The sequence below is a fragment of the Monodelphis domestica genome, chromosome 4, assembly GCF_027887165.1.
Source record: "Monodelphis domestica isolate mMonDom1 chromosome 4, mMonDom1.pri, whole genome shotgun sequence".
Taxonomy (NCBI): Eukaryota; Metazoa; Chordata; class Mammalia; order Didelphimorphia; family Didelphidae; genus Monodelphis; species Monodelphis domestica.
In genome coordinates, this window is record NC_077230.1 from 416260445 (window position 1) to 416276418 (window position 15974).

Consider the following 15974-nt stretch of genomic DNA (forward strand, 5'->3'; position numbering starts at 1 on the left):
CCTCGGCCCAGTTTGGGGGCGGGGGGTGGGGGGGGGGCGGGACGCGGGGCAGGGCACCCATCCTCTCTGCCTTCCCTGGTGCGAGACCACACCGGCTGCCTGCCTTCCTCCCTCCTGTCCTCCCCTTCCAATGTGGCTGGACTAGTCTGCCCCGCTCCCACCAGGTGCTGGGGGAGGGGATGCGCACAGGGGGCCGTTTCCGGTTTCCACCTGGGCTGCCTCAGCCTCTGAGTCAGGGGTGACGGGACGGGAAGGGAATGGTGAGGGGGGTCTAGGCTCCCAGTAACACCCCTCACCAGGCTCTCCCGGTGGGCGGCCCTTCCGCACCCGTCCTTGGCCCCCAGGAGCCCCCCAAGAAGGCGCCGGCCTCACGAAGTGTACAAGAACCTTTATTAGTCAGTAGGCTCATATTGCTGTGCGTGTTTAAGTGCATGAAGGCATGGATGTTGGCCAAGTCCACGGGATGCACGGGGCGTGCGTGTGTCCAGCTCAGTGCATGATTGGGGGAACAGACCACGCGGCAGGGGGTGAGTCGTCCCAGGCCAGCTTGGCGGCCCCCTCCGGGGTTCCTGGTTCCCAGCAGCGGAGCTTTGGGCCAGGGTCATCCATGGCAGCTCCAGGGTGCCTTTGGGCCTCGGGCTGTCCCTGCGTCTCCCCCACACTGCCGTCAGTCCGTGTCTGTCCTCACTTCTGGCTCCCACAGCCCCTCCGGGACTTCCTCCGGGGGTATAAGAGGGCGGGAGATGGCCGGACAATTCATAAATAATAATAAATACATAAATAGACGGACATAGGCAGACGCAGACAGTGCTGGGGCGAGGAGGCCCCGGAGCAGGGAGGGAGGAGGGGAGCCTCCTGGCCCCCTCCTCCTCCCTTCCTGGGACCAGCATTAAGGCATCTGCAAGAGCCCGACAGGCCCGCTGGGGAGGAGCGTCTCCTCTGGGTCCCTGAGCTGGCCGGGTCAGAGGCTGGTGGAGGACACGGAGAGCGTGGGCGAGGAGGGGGGGGGGAAGTTCAGGAGCTCCAGGATGGCCACCCCCACGCTGCTCCGCCGCGTGAACATGCACGAGGCGGCCACCCACTTGTTGGTGCGAGGGTTGTACTTCTCGATGGAGTTCAGGCTGGAGCTGCCGTCGTTCCCGCCCACCGCGTACAGCCAGCCGTCCATGGCCACGAGGTCATGAGTGCTCCTGGGGAAGCCACAAGACGGTGCCATGGGGCGGGGGGAGGGCAGAGAGAGCCGGGCCTCTCCTCAACGCGCCCTACATGGTACGGATTCTAGAGGAAACTTCAAAGGGACGCAGCGTGTGGAGAAACTGAGGCACAAAGGGAGCCGGGACCTGGTCCCTGCCCTGAGGGGCAGAATCGAGGGGAGCTCGGAGCTGGCTAAGGGTGGGGAGAAAGGCCTGGGGGAGGCGGAGGAGGGTCCGGAGGCCAGGGAACCCACCTGCGGATGTTCATGGGGGCCACGCTCTCCCACGCGTTGGCCTTAGGGCTGTATCTCTCCACGGAGTTGAGGCAACTCGTGCCATCGTTGCCCCCGGCCACATAGAGGGCCCCCTCTAACACGGCCACCCCCGCTGAGCTGCGCCTGCTCAGCATGGTAGCGATGGGCGTCCACGTGTTCACCTGGGGGGCATGGAGAGGCTGGGAGTGTGCGGGGGCATCGGGACACCCTCCCTCCTGGTCCTGTCATTTCTCTGGTGGGGAGGAAGGAAGGAGCGGAAGGGAGGGGAAGAGGGAGTCACAGGGAGGAGGGGGTACTTGGAAGTAGGTTTTCCAGACTGGGGGAGCCCTGAAACCTTCCCAGCACCCCTTCATCTCAAAGGTAAAGGGGGCCGGAGCAGGACCACAATGAGTCCCGGGCAGGGTGATTCCGCCACTGGGGTAGGAAGGCGGGTGCAATACCCAAGGGGAGGCTGGAAGAGGTGGGACGCAGAAATGAGGGTGAGGGGATGACAGGGGAGGGAGGGAAGGGGAATAGTACCTGGGGTTCATATTTTTCCACAGTAGCCAGATGGGAGGAGCTGTCATAGCCGCCCACAGCATAGAGATTCCCATCTGCGGGAGACAGTCACTTCGCATGGGTGTCATTGGAGGCAGCTGGGGGAGTGCCAGGGGAAGAAGAGGAGGTCCCTGGGACTTTGGGTCAATTGGAGGAAAGGGGGCAAAGGAAAGGAAGGAAGATGTTGGGGTTCGGGCTCTGGGCTACTCACCGAGAGTGGCCACACGGACGTATCTCCGCCGGGTACTCATGGCTGCTATGGATGTCCAAGTGCCGGTCAAGGGATCGTACCGCTCAGCACTGTGGGTGGGAGGTTGCGGGGTGGTCAGTGAGAAGGAAGAGGGAAGGCTTCAAGGAGCAGGACACTGAGTTTAAGCCCCTGAGAATGCTTGGGATGAGATGTTCCCAGTGTACTATTGTTTTGCTACCCATGCTAGGGATTATCTAGTTCAATTCATTTTACAGATGAGGAAACTGAGACCCAGAGAGGAGAAGTGACTGGTATAAGGCCACATAGGTAGGTCAACAGCCAGGGATGGAAAGCAACAACCTTTCCACTCTTCCATCCAGAAGAATCCTAATAGCGTCAAAGCAATTATCATCACTCAAGATACTTTTCATCTACTTAAATGGCAAAAAAAATAAAATAAAATAAAAAATCCCCCCTCAAAAGGATAAAATCCAAATGTTGGTGGGACTGTGGGGAGATAGGTACTCTACTGCACTGTTGGTGGTACTGCTAGTTGGTGTCAATCCTTTGAACAGCAATCTACCATGACTCATAGAACTGGTTGCCTCTTTCAACTGAGTGGCTCCATTGCTAGTACTTTAGCCCAAAAATGCTACAAAAAGGAAAAAAGGGGGCCTGTGTCTTAAAGAAAAAAATCTTCCTAATTGCTCTTATTATAATTGCAAAATAAACAAATGGGAACAAAGTATGGGTGCAACAACTGAGGAATGGCTAAAGACATTATGGAATATGGATGGAATGAAATATTACAAGGTCATAAAAATGGTAACTATGAAGCATGAAGAAATAGGGCAGGATTTATGTGAAATGACCTAAAGTAAGATTAGCAGAATTAAAATTAAAAACCCATATGACCACAAATATAGTCAGAAAGGAAAAAAAGAAATATACCTAGACTGGGGGAAGGGAACTTCAGACAGGCCTGAAAAAATGGGACACAGAGGGGAGAGAAGGACATTTTCTTTGCTTGTTTGGTATTTCTCAATTTTTTCTGGGTAAACTCCACCTAAAGGCTTTATGTTTTGGGGTTGGCTTATTTGTTTTTTGGGGGGTTTTCTTGGTTGATGGTTATTAAAGTGTTGGGGGCAGCTAGGTGGATAGAGTGCCCAGCCTGGAGTTAGGGAAACTCATCTTCCATAGTTCAAAACTGGCCTCAAGCACTTCCTTAGCTATGTGACCCTGGACAAGTCACTTAACCCTGTGGAAGACCTCAGTCTTCTCTTTTGTCAAATGAGCTGGAAAAGGAAATAGTAAACTAGTATTTCTGTAAAGAAACCCCCAAAAAGGGTCTGATGTGTCTGAAAATGATTGCCCAACAACAACATTAAGGTATTGGCTTCTTGGGTGGATGTCCAGAATGGAAAAGGAAATAACTTTACTACATAGAGATGAAGGATGAACAGGGCCAGGGTACCTACCAGCCCAGCTCCATGGGAAATGCTACAGCTAGAGGACCTTTGGGACCACTGACTCTACCCCCCAATTTTACAGATGAGGAAACTGAGGCTCACAAAGGAAAGGTGACATGTCCACTTTGAACCCAGAATTTCCTGATTCCAAGTTCTCCTTGGCCAACTGGCTAATTCCCACCCATACTACCAAGAAAACAAAACAAAAAACCTTCACCACCCTGGGAGGGGATTCACTTCACAAGGAAACTCATCACCATGATTAGTTCAGTTTTGCTACTCACAAGTACCCTTAATTGTCTATCTGGGCTGGAGGGAGGAGCACACATTTCCTCCCTTTATAGATCAGCCTCTCTTCACTCACCACCCTGCAGCTCTGCTTAGTTTTGACTTAGTTTTTACTATCACCACCAGACCTCTGGCACTCCCCCTCTCCCTAGCAGACTGTAGACTCTTTGAGGGCAGAGCTGTCATTGTTTCTTATGTGTATCCCTGGGGGTTAGCAATCAATCAATCAATCAACATTTATTAAAGTGCCTTCTATATGTCAGGCATTCTGCTAAGTGCTCGAACACAAGAGACAAAAGACAGCCTTTGCCCTCAAAAAGCTTCCAATCTAATGGGGGACAGTTCACAAACATACATATTTTATATCTATGTACATACATACATACACATTATATATGTAAATACACACAATATGTAAACATATACACATACATATCATATAGACACATATATGAAAGCAAGGTAGATACAGGAAAAATAGTAAATAATTAAGAGAGAGAAGGCCCTGGGATGAAGAGGGGGGTTGGGGAAGACTTTTTGTAGAAGGGAGGATTTTAGTTGAGACTTAAAGAAAGTCAGAGAGTTGGAGTATATGGACAACAGCCAGAGAGAATGCGTGGAGCTGAGATGGAGTGTGCCTGACACATGTTATTGTTTCATTCCCTTCAAATCTTTGCTCTCTGGAGATCTCAAGGCATTTGTTGTTGTTCAGTCATGTCCGACTCTTTGTGATCCCATTTGGGGTATTCTCATTGATACTGGAGTGGTCTGCCATTTCCTTTCCTAGACTGTTTTACAGATGAGGAAACTGAGGCCAATGGGGTTTTCTTGGCAGATACTGGAGTGGTCTGCCATTTCCTTCCCTAGACTGTTTTACAGATGAGGAAACTGAGGCCAATGGGGTTTTCTTGGCAGATACTGGAGTGGTAGGCCATTTCCTTCCCTAGATTGTTTTACAGATGAGGAAACTGAGGCCAATGGGGTTTTCTTGGCAGATACTGGAGTGGTCTGCCATTTCCTTCCCTAGACTGTTTACAGATGAGGAAACTGAGACCAATGGGGTTTTCTTGGCAGATACTGGAGTGGTCTGCCATTTCCTTCCCTAGATTGTTTTACAGATGAGGAAACTGAGGCCAATGGGGTTTTCTTGGCAGATACTGGAGTGGTTGGCCATTTCCTTTTCCAGCGTATTTTACAGATGGAGAAATGAAGGCAAACAAGGTTAAATTTAGGTCTTCCTGACTCTGCTGTACCACCTAGCTGCCCTGACACTTAATAAGATAATGTTTATCTTATCTTATCTTATCTTATCTTATCTTATCTTATCTTATCTTAGGGGAAGGCAAGCTCTTTACACAGAGGAAAAAAATTATTAAAACAGATGAGAAATTCCTTCTAGCAAGAAAAGGCAAGCAGGAGGGTGTGGACATGTCTATGGCACCAGGATCTTTCCCTTCCTGCCATGTGGGAGAATACTGAATAGGGAAGGAGAAAAAGCCATCTGGCTAAGGGAATGAGAGACAGAAGAGGTAGACAGACTATCTTTCTATGTGGGACTTGTGTAGGATAGACAATATGGCAGCAGAAGGGGGCAGTGGGGTGACTCAGTGGATAGAGTGCCAGGCCTGGAGATGGGAGGTCCTGGGTTCAAATGTGGCCTCAAACACTTCCTAGCTGTGTGACCCTGGGCAAGTCACTTCACCCCCTTTGCTTCAGTTCCCCTTCCTCCCACCTGTCAATTCCAAGCCTGGCTCTCAATCTACGGAGCCACCTGGCTGACCCCTAATTCCAGGATTTAAAAAAAGAAAACAAGTCTAATTAGTTCTAGGTTTAAAAAGTTCTAGTTCTAAAAATCAGTTCTAGTTTTTAAAAGTCTTATCTAAAAACGTTCTAAAAATTAGCTCTAGTTAAAAAAGAAAATTAAGTCTAATAAGTTCTGGTATAAAAGGAGCATCAGATACATTAGTCAAGGACGGATAAGGATTAAGAAGTCCCCAGTGAATGAATGAATGAATGAATGAAAGTGTGCCTCACTCACTGCATGGGGGAGGGAGACAGGCTAACGGCCCCCCAGGACACGGAGGGTCCTCCTGAGGTGGTGCTGGGTGTCTCCTGAAACCAATTAAGGACAGACTCCCAGGTTTAATCCAGATACTGGGTGTCTCCCAGGTTCTCTTTAGGAAAGCCTAGCAGGGCATTGCGACATCCCATCAGAAGTACTAAGTCCCCAGGCTAGGCAGGGGGTGGGGTCTGCATGAAGCACCCCAGAAAACAGCGGGGGGAGCCCTCCTAGTATTTCTTGACTCGGGGAAGGCTTTCAATTTTCCTGCTCTGAGTACAACCTCCCAGAAAACATGAGGTCACATCTCTCTCTGAAGCCCTGACCACAAGACCTAGCATTTGGCATCCAGAAGACCCTTAATAAACTGAGGGCAAGGTCTATCAGTCAGTCAACATTTATAAAGAACCTACTATGTGCCAAACATGCTAAGCACTGGGGATAGATAGACAGAGACAAAAAGGAAGGAAAAGCCTCATTCTTGCCTTAGAGGAGCTCAGAGGCTAATATGGGAGATATGTGTGGGGAAGTAAGGGGAAAGAGACTGGAAAGGGAGGAGGGGGCCCCTAGAGGTAATAGGGAGCCTCTGGAGTTTATTGAGGAAGGGACTGATAGACATGTTATTTATTTATTTATTTATTTTTAATAAACCCTTACCTTCTGTCTTGGAGTCAATACTGTGTATTGGCTCCAAGGCAGAAGAGTGGTAAGGGCTAGGCAATGGGGGTCAAGTGACTTGCCCAGGGTCACACAGCTGGGGATAGACATGTTCTTAAGGAAAATCCCTTTGGTGGCTGAATGGAGATAGGATTAGAGTGGGGAAAGCCTGGAGGCAGTGAGGATTGGGGTGGGTGTCAGAGGAGAGAAGGAGGCCTATTGGAGAGATGCTATAGTGTGAAATGGACAGACTAGGGCGCCATATTGGATATGGCAGGTAATAGAAAGGGAGGACTCTGGGAGGACTCCCAGGTGGCGAGCCATTGGGGACTGTGAGATTGGTGTCGCCCTTTCTAGTAGTAGGGAAGGGGGAGGAGGGAGGGTTGAGGGGAAGATGATGAGTTCAGTTTTGGACATGGGTGCCCAGAAGACCTGAGTTCAAATATAGACACTTCAGACACTTATTAGCTAAGTGACCCTGAGCGTGGCACTTGAACTCCGTTTGCCATGGTTTCCTTATCCATAAAATGGGGCTACAACAGCACCTACAGATAAGTTAATATGTAAAGAACTTTGTCTATCTTAAAGCGTTATGTGAATACTAGATATTATTCATTCATTCTTCTTAAATGTCTGTTGAATGAATGAGTGGGAGAAGGGAGGACAAAAGGGCCTGGAGAATGGAGAGGGCTGGACGGGAGAGGATCCACCAAAGCCCCAAGGGAGACACCAGGGACGGGCACAAGTTGGGTCTGAATCTTGACAAAGTTTGGTAAGTCTGGAGGAGGGAAAGGCGGAGGAGGGACCGGCTGGGCAGGGGTCCCCGGGCCTGAGGGGGAGAAAGCTGGGGGCTTTCCTTGAGATGCTGCCTGGACCCAACCCCCTTTTACTCCTTCCTCCTGGATTCTCTCAAGCATTCCTCTAGAACAGCAGCTGTTCTAAATCTTCTCTCATCCCACAGTCCTCCACTCATCCTTGCCTGAGAAAAGAGAGGAGGCGCTGGGCATCAAAACCTCTGGACATCATTCCCCTACCACTGTGGAGGAGGGGTCCTTCTCCTGGGCATGGCCAACCCTTCTGACGTGGGCCCTCGAACCCTGTCTCCTCCACCCAGCTGCCCCCGCTCTCCACACTCTGAAAATCTCCAGTCACGCCCTACCTCCTGGCTCCTTCTCTGCTCCCCTCAAACTTGTCCGGGTCTCCCCAGCTTTACAAAGCTCTCATTTGACCTGGCCATTACCTCCAAGCTAACCTTCAAAGCTCTTCTTCTTTTCACAGTCAAACTCCTAGAAGGGGGAAGGGAATAAGCATTTATTGAGCGCCTACTATGGGCTAACTATCCTCATTAGGAGGGAAGGGCTAGTATTATCCCCATTTTCCAGTTGAGCAAACAGAGGCAAACAGTTTCAGTGACCTTCAAATCTCCATGTCCAGCCCCAGATGGGCATCTCCAAACACCTGATGGACATCTCCAACTAGATCGTCTCCCCGCATTCTTCTCCCTGGCAGACTTCCCTCTCTGTCAAGGAGTTCATCCTCCATGGCCTCTTTCTTCCCCTCCCTCTCCAGTCAATCAGTTGCCAAATCTCATCACTTCTACCTCCAAGATATCTTCTATGGCCTCTATTCACAAAATTAGTTATTTATCCCCTCTGAGGATGGAGATGCTAGTCCTGGGGTCAGGAAGACCCGAGTTCAAGTCCAGCCACAGACACTTGTTGGGCGAGTCCCTCCACCTTTCTACCTCAGTTTCCTCACCTGTAAAATGGGGATACCAAAGAGCACCTGCCTCCCCAGGTTGTTGCAAGGATCGAGCAAGACGCCATTTGTAAAGGGCTTTGTGCAGCGCTTGGTGCTTCATCAATGTTTCTTCCCTTCCCTTTCCTCCTTCCACTCTCCTCGTGGCTGTCTTGGTCTTCCGTCTCTCCACCTTTCCAATTCTTTCTCCATGAAGCTGCCAGAGGGATCTTCCGAAAGCCCGGATCCCACCACGTCACTCCCCCACTTGGCAAGCTCCATGGGCTGATGATCAAAAGGCCTTTGGGGGGCATCGAACATCCTCCACATCATGGCCTCTCCAGACCCCTCTGACAGGCGTTCCTCTATCCGGCCAAAGTGGCCGTCATGCTCTTCCCTGCAGACGACGTTCCCAGAAGCCAAGACGTCTTCCTTTCCCCCTCTTGGAATTCCAAGTTCCCCCCATCGAAACTCAGCAGAGCTCCTTCCAGAAGCCACTGTGGGTCCACTTGGCCGCCAGTCGTCCCCCCACCCCAAATCCTTGCTGATTGTTCAAGACCGTTTGGGGTTTTCCTGGCAGAGATCCCAGCAAAGGTGGCCATTTCCAGAGGGGAAAACGGAGGCCAACAGGGTGAAGTGACTTGCCCAGAGGGAAAACGGAGGCCAACAGGGTGAAGTGACTTGCCCAGAGGGGAAAACGGAGGCCAACAGGGTGAAGTGACTTGCCCAGGGTCACACAGCTAGTGGGCCATCTCCTTCTGCAGCTCATTTTGGAGAGGAGGAAACGGAGGCTGATGGGGTGAAGTGACTTACTCAAAGTCACGCAGCTCGTAAGCATCTGGGGCTGGATTTGAACTCAAGAAGAGGAGCATTCCTGACTCCAGGCTCACCTACCTGTCCAGGCATTTATTTGGCATGTGTGTGTACAAAGAAAGTTTTAAATGAAATGACTTTAAAATGAAACAACTTAAAAGTCAAAGGCTACACTGTAACACGATGTTAATAATAGGTTGATGTTGACAAGATATACTTTATCAGTAACATTTAAATAAGATTCAAGCTAAATATTTAAAAATAGGCCTGAGGAACTGATGTCAAAGTGCATCTATTTGTCCTGGTGTCCTTCTGCCCCTTCCTCTCCCCCAGGGAGCCTCCTCAGGGAGGGGATGATGGGTTTCTGCGCTGGGGGAGGGCTGAAGGGGCCGGCGCTCGGCGTCCCTACCTGTTGAGGCAGGAGGCCCCGTCGTAGCCGCCGGCGGCGTACAGGAGCCCGTGGAGGGCGGCTACGCCCAGGCAGCTGCGCCGGGTGCCCATGGAGACCTCCGGCTGCCAGACGTTGGTGACGGGGTCGTAGGACTCCACGGTGGCCAGGTCGGACGTGCCGTCGTAGCTGCGGGGTGGGGGATGGGACAGAGAGGGAGGTGGGTCCGTCTGCCGCGGAGGGGCTCGGCGTCCCCCCCTTGCCAGGCCCGCCTTACCCGCCCACGGCATACAGCCGGTTCCCGATGGCAGCCACGCCGACGCGAGCCCGCCGGGTGGACATGGAAGCCACCATGTGCCACCGGTCCGTTCGCGTGTCGTAGGCCTCGCAGTCTCCGTGGATGGCGAACAGGCTCCCGCCACCTGGGGGGAGGCTCGGGATGGCTCCAGGCGGCCGGCCCCCCGCCGCCCCCGGAGGACCCCCAACGCCCAGAAGGAAGCCCTCGGGCCCGTACGCACCCACGGCGAAGAGCACGGGGCCGGCCCCCTCGCAGCGCCGCGGCCGGGTGCGGCTGGTGCCCAGGACGCCGCGCTGCTCCGGCAGCAGGTGGAACTTGAGGGCCTCGATGAGCAGGTCCTTGCAGTCCGGGTGGTGTCGCACCAGGCCCTCGGCGTCCACGTGGCCCAGCAGGAAGTCTCGGCTCAGCAGCGGCAGCCGGACGCACTTCATCAGCTGGGGGAAGGGGGTCAGGCGGGCCGAAGCTCCCCCACCCCCACCCCGCGCCCCCAGAGCAGGCCCAGGAGCCTCGCACACAGCCCAGGGGCGGCCCAGGGACAAGGCCTAAGAGGGAAGGGGCAGGGACGGGGCGGGAGCAGAGAGGAGGGGCACGAGCGACCAAAGCGGGCTGGGCGCCCCTCACCCGGGGCACGTGCTGCCGCCGGCCGTCCACGTCGTGCTTCACCCAGCTCAGGACGGCCCGATAGACGTCCTCCTCCGACGGCACGTTGAGGCTGTCGCTGGAGATGAGGTCCAGCACCTGGGGGGCAGAGGGGGCTCCCCAGGACGGACCCCAGCCCGCTCTCCCCTCGCACCCAGAGCCCCCCAACAGTGCTCCGGCCTCCTAGTGTCCTCGCTCCTTGGCTCGGGCTGAATTTCCCTCCCCCAACGGTCTGTGGAGGCTGAGCCCATGTTGTGCTCTGGAGAGGCCCGGGACCCCCTGGGGGCCGAGGAGGCCACCTCGGGGAGGGCCCGGGTCGCTGGGGGTGTCTTTGGGATCGAGGGTGCCGGCTCTGGAATCTGGGGGTGCCTTGGGGCCCGGGCTCTGCACCTGCTTCAGCGGGAGCAGCATGAACTCCTCGGTGCGGGCCACCTCCACGAAGTGCTGCAGGACGTACTTGTGGGCCGCCTTCAGGAGGTCGCTGCAGGAGTGCGTGTCGGCGAAGCCGCGGATGCCCAGGCAGTTGGAGGGGTCGAGCTGGCTCAGCAGGAACTTGCAGCAGGCGTCCCTCACGCCGTTCAGCTGCAGCAGGCTCGCGGCCGGAAGCAACGTCTGGGGGCACAGGGGGGCTGAGGGGGCCGCTCGGGGGCCGCGGGCTGGGCCGGGGCAGGCCGGGGCGCGCGGGGGCCGCCCGCCTCACCTGCACGTTGCCCTCCCCGACCACGATCTCGGCCGTGTAGGCGAACTGGACCAGCTGCTCCAGCGCCTGGGGGTCGATGTCGTGCAGCGTGACGTGCGTCTGGCGGCTCTCGCTCATCTCGTCTGCGGGGACAGCTCGGTCAGAGCCCCGCCCCCGCGCAGAGCCCCTCCCCGCCCCCCGCCGGCGGGCTGCTACTTGCTTGTGAACATGGCGTGGAAGTAGGGGCTGCAGGAGGCCAGCACCACCTTGTGGGCCTTGATCTCCTTGGGGCCCACGTGCAGGACGATGTCGCAGAGCAGCCCGCGCTGCCGCATGCGGCTCATGCACACGAAGGCGTCGTGGTAGTGCCTCTTGGAGTTGTGGGCGATGCTGTGGCCCTCTCGGCTCAGCAGCTGCATGGCGCCCTCCATGGGGCCCCCCGGGCCTCGCGCCGGCCGTGGCCGGGCTCTCTCGGCCTCACTGTGGGGACGGGGTGCCGCATCGGCATTGAGCACCCTGAAACGGCAGGTGGCGGGTCAGTCCGGATGGGGAGGCTGGGCGCCGGGCAGGGAGGCCTCCCGGGGGGCATGGCCTCCCCAAACAACTCTGGGGTGTCTACACCAGCCCCCCAAGAGCACAGGCGCCCCACTTTGGTCTCTGTGCCCTCCCTGTCCCCCACAGGCTCTGAAGCAAGGCTGTGGGCCCTGGCGCTCTCCAAGGTGCCTGAGCTCAGGCATTCCAAGGGGCAGGGAGGGGACTCTGAAGAACAGAAGAAGACAGGAAGAGTTCAGAGAGACTAGAAAGGAGGGTAGAGGGGCCGCTGGGTTGCTCAGTGGTTAGACAGCCGGGTCTGGAGTCAGGAGGACCGGAGTGCAAATCTGGCCTCGGACACTTCCTAGCTGTGGGACTCTGGGCACGTCACTTCACCTCCATTGCCTGCTCTCACCCTTCTGTCAGAGTGGTTACTAATACAGAAGAAAAGGTTACTAATTAAAGAGTTCTAATGAATTACTAGCTAAAAGGTAACTAAAGGAAGCTGTAACTGATACAGAGAAAAAGAAAGGAAGACAGGAAGGGAGGAAAGAAGAAAATGAGAAAAGAGATGGGAAGGAGGAAAGAAAGGAGGAAGAAAGGAAGAAGGTAAAGGGAGGGAAGGAAGGAAGAAAGGAGCAAAGCTGTGAAGGAAGAGAGGGAGGAAGAGAGAGAGGAGGAAAGAAGAAAAAGAGAAAAGAGATGGGAAGGAGGAAAGGAGGGAGGAAGAGAGGAAGGAAGAAGGTAAAGGGAGGGAAGGAAGGAAGAAAGAAGGAACAAAACTGTGAAGGAAGGGAGGGAGGAAGAGAGAGAGGAAGGAAGGAAGGGAGGAAAGAAGAAAAAGAGAAAAGAGATGAGAAGGAGGAAAGAAGGGAGGGAGAGAGGAAGGAAGAAGGTAAAGGGAGGGAAGGAAGGAAGAAAGAAGGAACAAAGCTGTGAAGGAAGAGAGGGAGGAAGAGAGAGAGGAAGGAGGGAGGGAGGGAAGGAAGGAAGGAAAGGGAGGAAGAAAGGGAGGGAGGAGGGAAAGAAGAAGGGAGGAGGGAAAGAAGAAGAAAGGGAGGGAGGGAGGAAAGAAGGGCGGGAGGAAGAAAGGAAAGAAGAAAGGAAGGAGGGAGGAAGGGAGGAAAGGGGGAAGGAAGGAAGGTATGTTAAGAGGAAAGAGATCTGGTATGACCCTCACAGAGACTGGGAGATGGCCTGGGGTGGGGGAGAAAGGAATTAGCATTTACTAAGCACCTACTCTGTGCCAGGCACTTAAAAATATCATCTCATCCTCAGAGGTGGGTGCTTTTATGATCCCCATTTTACAGTTGAGGAAACCGAGGCAAACAGATTTTTTTTTTTGTGCCTCGCCTAGGATCACATGGCTAGTGTCTAAGGCGATCTGGTGATCTATCCACTGAGTCCAATGATGTGGTGACTTCAGATAACCCAGGGTCAGAGGCTTATCTCAGGCCAAACTGCAACCTCCCTGGGCCTCAGTTTCCTTCTCTGTAAAATGAAGCAGTTTGGACCCAATGGTCTCTGAGGTCCCTTCCAGTCCTGTGTGGTCCACCCAGAAGTCCTGCATCTGACACAGACCCTCTCTTTGAACCTTTGCTCTCTCAAGATCCCAAAGCACAAAGTTGATCCATCATTTCATTGATATCTGACTCTTCCTGAGCCCATTTGGACTTTTCTTGGCAGAGACACTGGAGGGTTTGCCATTTCCTTCTTTGGCTTATTTTACAGATGAGGAAACTGAGGCCAACAGAGCGAAATGACTTGCCCAGGGTCACACTGATAGAAGTAACTGGACTGGATTTGAATTTGGGTCTCTCTGACTGCTCCCTGGTGCTCTATCCACTGCACCACCTCGCTGCCCATGGCCAGCCTCTGATATTTCTTAGTTGTGTGGTCCTGAACAATTCAGTACACTGTGTTGGCTTCTATTTTCCCATCTGTAAAACAAGTCCAAATGGGGCCAGGGAGCAGACACTCCCCCAGCTCGGCTGCTTCCAAGCTCTGAAAGTCAACCCCCAGCAAACCATTCTCCACCCTGCCAGCCCCTGCCGGACTCCCAGGCTGCCTCCCTAACCACTGCCCTACCAGGCCCCTTCTCTCACAGATAGTTGCGTCCACCCTGCCCCTTTGGGCCCTCCAGGAGCCCCAGCACTCTTCCAGGGTGACAGGGAGCCCAGGAGACACTGTCTGCAGGAAGGAGTCCAGCCCAGGGAGTCTCCCACCATCACCAGAGTGTCTTCTCTGCCCATTGCTGTGATTAAGTGTAGAGGGTGATAGCCAGGAGAATTTAAGGACACGGGGCAGAGGTACACTGGGGGGAGGTGCCTGTGGGGAGGCTGGGGGGGACTCCATTGAGTTCTATTGGGGAGGGGGGCTGGGATTGGGAGGGGAGACCAGGCCTGGGGAGACTGGTTGAAGAGCAAGTGAGGGAAGGCAGCCTGGGGTCAAGAGTCTGCATTTCTGCCTGGGGAGGGGCCAGACGGGGATGGGAAGGAAGGGGCTGAGCCCCCCACCTGGGGAAAGGTTGGGGGTCATTTGAGGGTCACACTTATTCTTGGGGTTCGGGAAGGGCTGGCACGAAGGGATCTAGCCTGGCCTCATGCCTGGAGGATATGGGGCTATGCTGGGGAGTTGGGGGGCCTCTTATGAATTGGGGTACAGGGGCCCTAAGGACTGGCAATTTAGGCTTAAATGTGGCAAGGGGCCAGATGGCTTGGGGAATAGGAACAGAGCCTTAAAGGGGCCCGGCATTCAGGAGCCAGACTAGGACTGCGGGAGGGACAGACGGTCTGGTGGTGATGAACGATGGGGCACTCCTGCCTGGAAAGGAAGCAAGCTGGCATGGGGAGGGGGCGGGCCTGCAGCCTGGGCAGTGAGTGAGCCCTTGGAGGATGTCCCAGGTAGTCAGGGAGGGAGGCTGGGAGAAGGGGGCTGGGGCAGAGGCCTGGGATCAGAGAGGAAATGAAAGGATGGACTGGTGGGAGGCCGGATGGGGAGGAGGGGAGCCCCAGGGGGAGTCCAGGCAGGGGGAGGGGTGCTGTCTGCAGTGGGTGGCCTCAGACTGACACTGGGTTAGCCTGGGCTGGGGGTGGGGGGGGATCGTCTGCAGTGGCTCCACACTGACAGGCCAGAGTTCCCCCAGGATGGGGGGTTATTGGGGGGCACTGTCTACTGGGCTGACAGGTCAGAGCGGGGTTCACCAGGACTGAGGTCCTGCTTTGGGGGGCCTGTCTGCAGTGGGTGGCTAAAGGCTGACAGATCAGAGCTGGGTTGCCCCGCGATGGGGGAGGGGCCGTCTGCAATGGCCCCGGACTGACAGGTCAGAGCGGGCTGCACCGGGATGGGGAGGGGAGGGGGTCTGGGTTTGGGGGGGCTGTCGGCCGCGGCCCCGGCCAGGCTTGGGTGGAGACGGAGGGAGGGTCCGGGGGGCCGCGCTGCACTCACGCCTCGGGGGGCCCCGGGCTGGGGCCGGGCCCCGGCTGGGGGGGGCCGGGGCTGCTGTGCTCCGGACTCTGCGTCCTGCCCGCCGCGCGCTCGCTCCACGGCTGCATGGACGGGCCTGGGCTTGGGCTGCTCGGGCTCCAGGGCGGACTCCAGCTCGGTCGGAGAAGGGAGGGTGAGAGGACAACGGCGGCGCCGGGGCCGCGCTGCAGATGCTACTGGGGATGCCGATGCCGATGCCGCCGATGCCGCCGATGCCGCCGCCGCCACCGCTACCGCTACCGCTTTCTCCGCCCCACGCTCAGCTCCGCTCACTCTGCAGCCCCTGCCAGAGCAGCAGGGGTGTTTGCCGGGCCCGCCCGCACCGCTTCCAGACCCTCCTCTTGCTTGGTTTCAGGAGGAGGGGCAGGAAGAGGCCCGGCCCCCGCCCGCCCCCACCCCCAGCTCTAGCCCGGGTCTTGGCTGCCGCCGGATCACCCAACCCTATCCTTACCCCAAACCCCTGACCCGTGACACTGGCCTGCCCGCAAGGTATTCCCATCAGGCTCTCAGCCCCTTCTGCAGAGGAGGGCTCACCCCCCAGGGCTGCTGAGGCTCCAAGGAGAAAATACATGTAAAGCCCTTGCCAGACTTTTCTTTAACCCTTGTTTCTGTCCCAGTAACAATTCTAAGAGCAAGTACTGGCCAAAGGGGTTAAGTGACCTGTCCAAGGTCACACAGCTAGGAACAGGCTGATGCTAAATTTGAACCCAGATCCTCCTGGCTCCACACTTTATC

General features: G+C 55.4%; 1 protein-coding gene across 1 annotated transcript; it reads right to left on the reverse strand.

Annotated features, from left to right (window-relative positions):
* Positions 1–373: 373 nt before the first annotated feature.
* Positions 374–15521, reverse strand: KLHL17 (kelch like family member 17). Its single transcript, XM_056796070.1, has 12 exons — positions 15201–15521; positions 11443–11738; positions 11244–11365; positions 10934–11155; positions 10526–10642; positions 10125–10338; positions 9884–10028; positions 9628–9795; positions 2217–2305; positions 1988–2061; positions 1448–1629; positions 374–1190 (listed from the first exon to the last, which is right to left on the reverse strand). The coding sequence occupies exons 1-12, from the start codon at positions 15305–15307 to the stop codon at positions 962–964; spliced, it is 1965 nt and encodes a 654-aa protein (XP_056652048.1). The 5' UTR covers positions 15308–15521; the 3' UTR covers positions 374–961.
* Between the last annotated feature and the right edge of the window lie 453 nt (positions 15522–15974).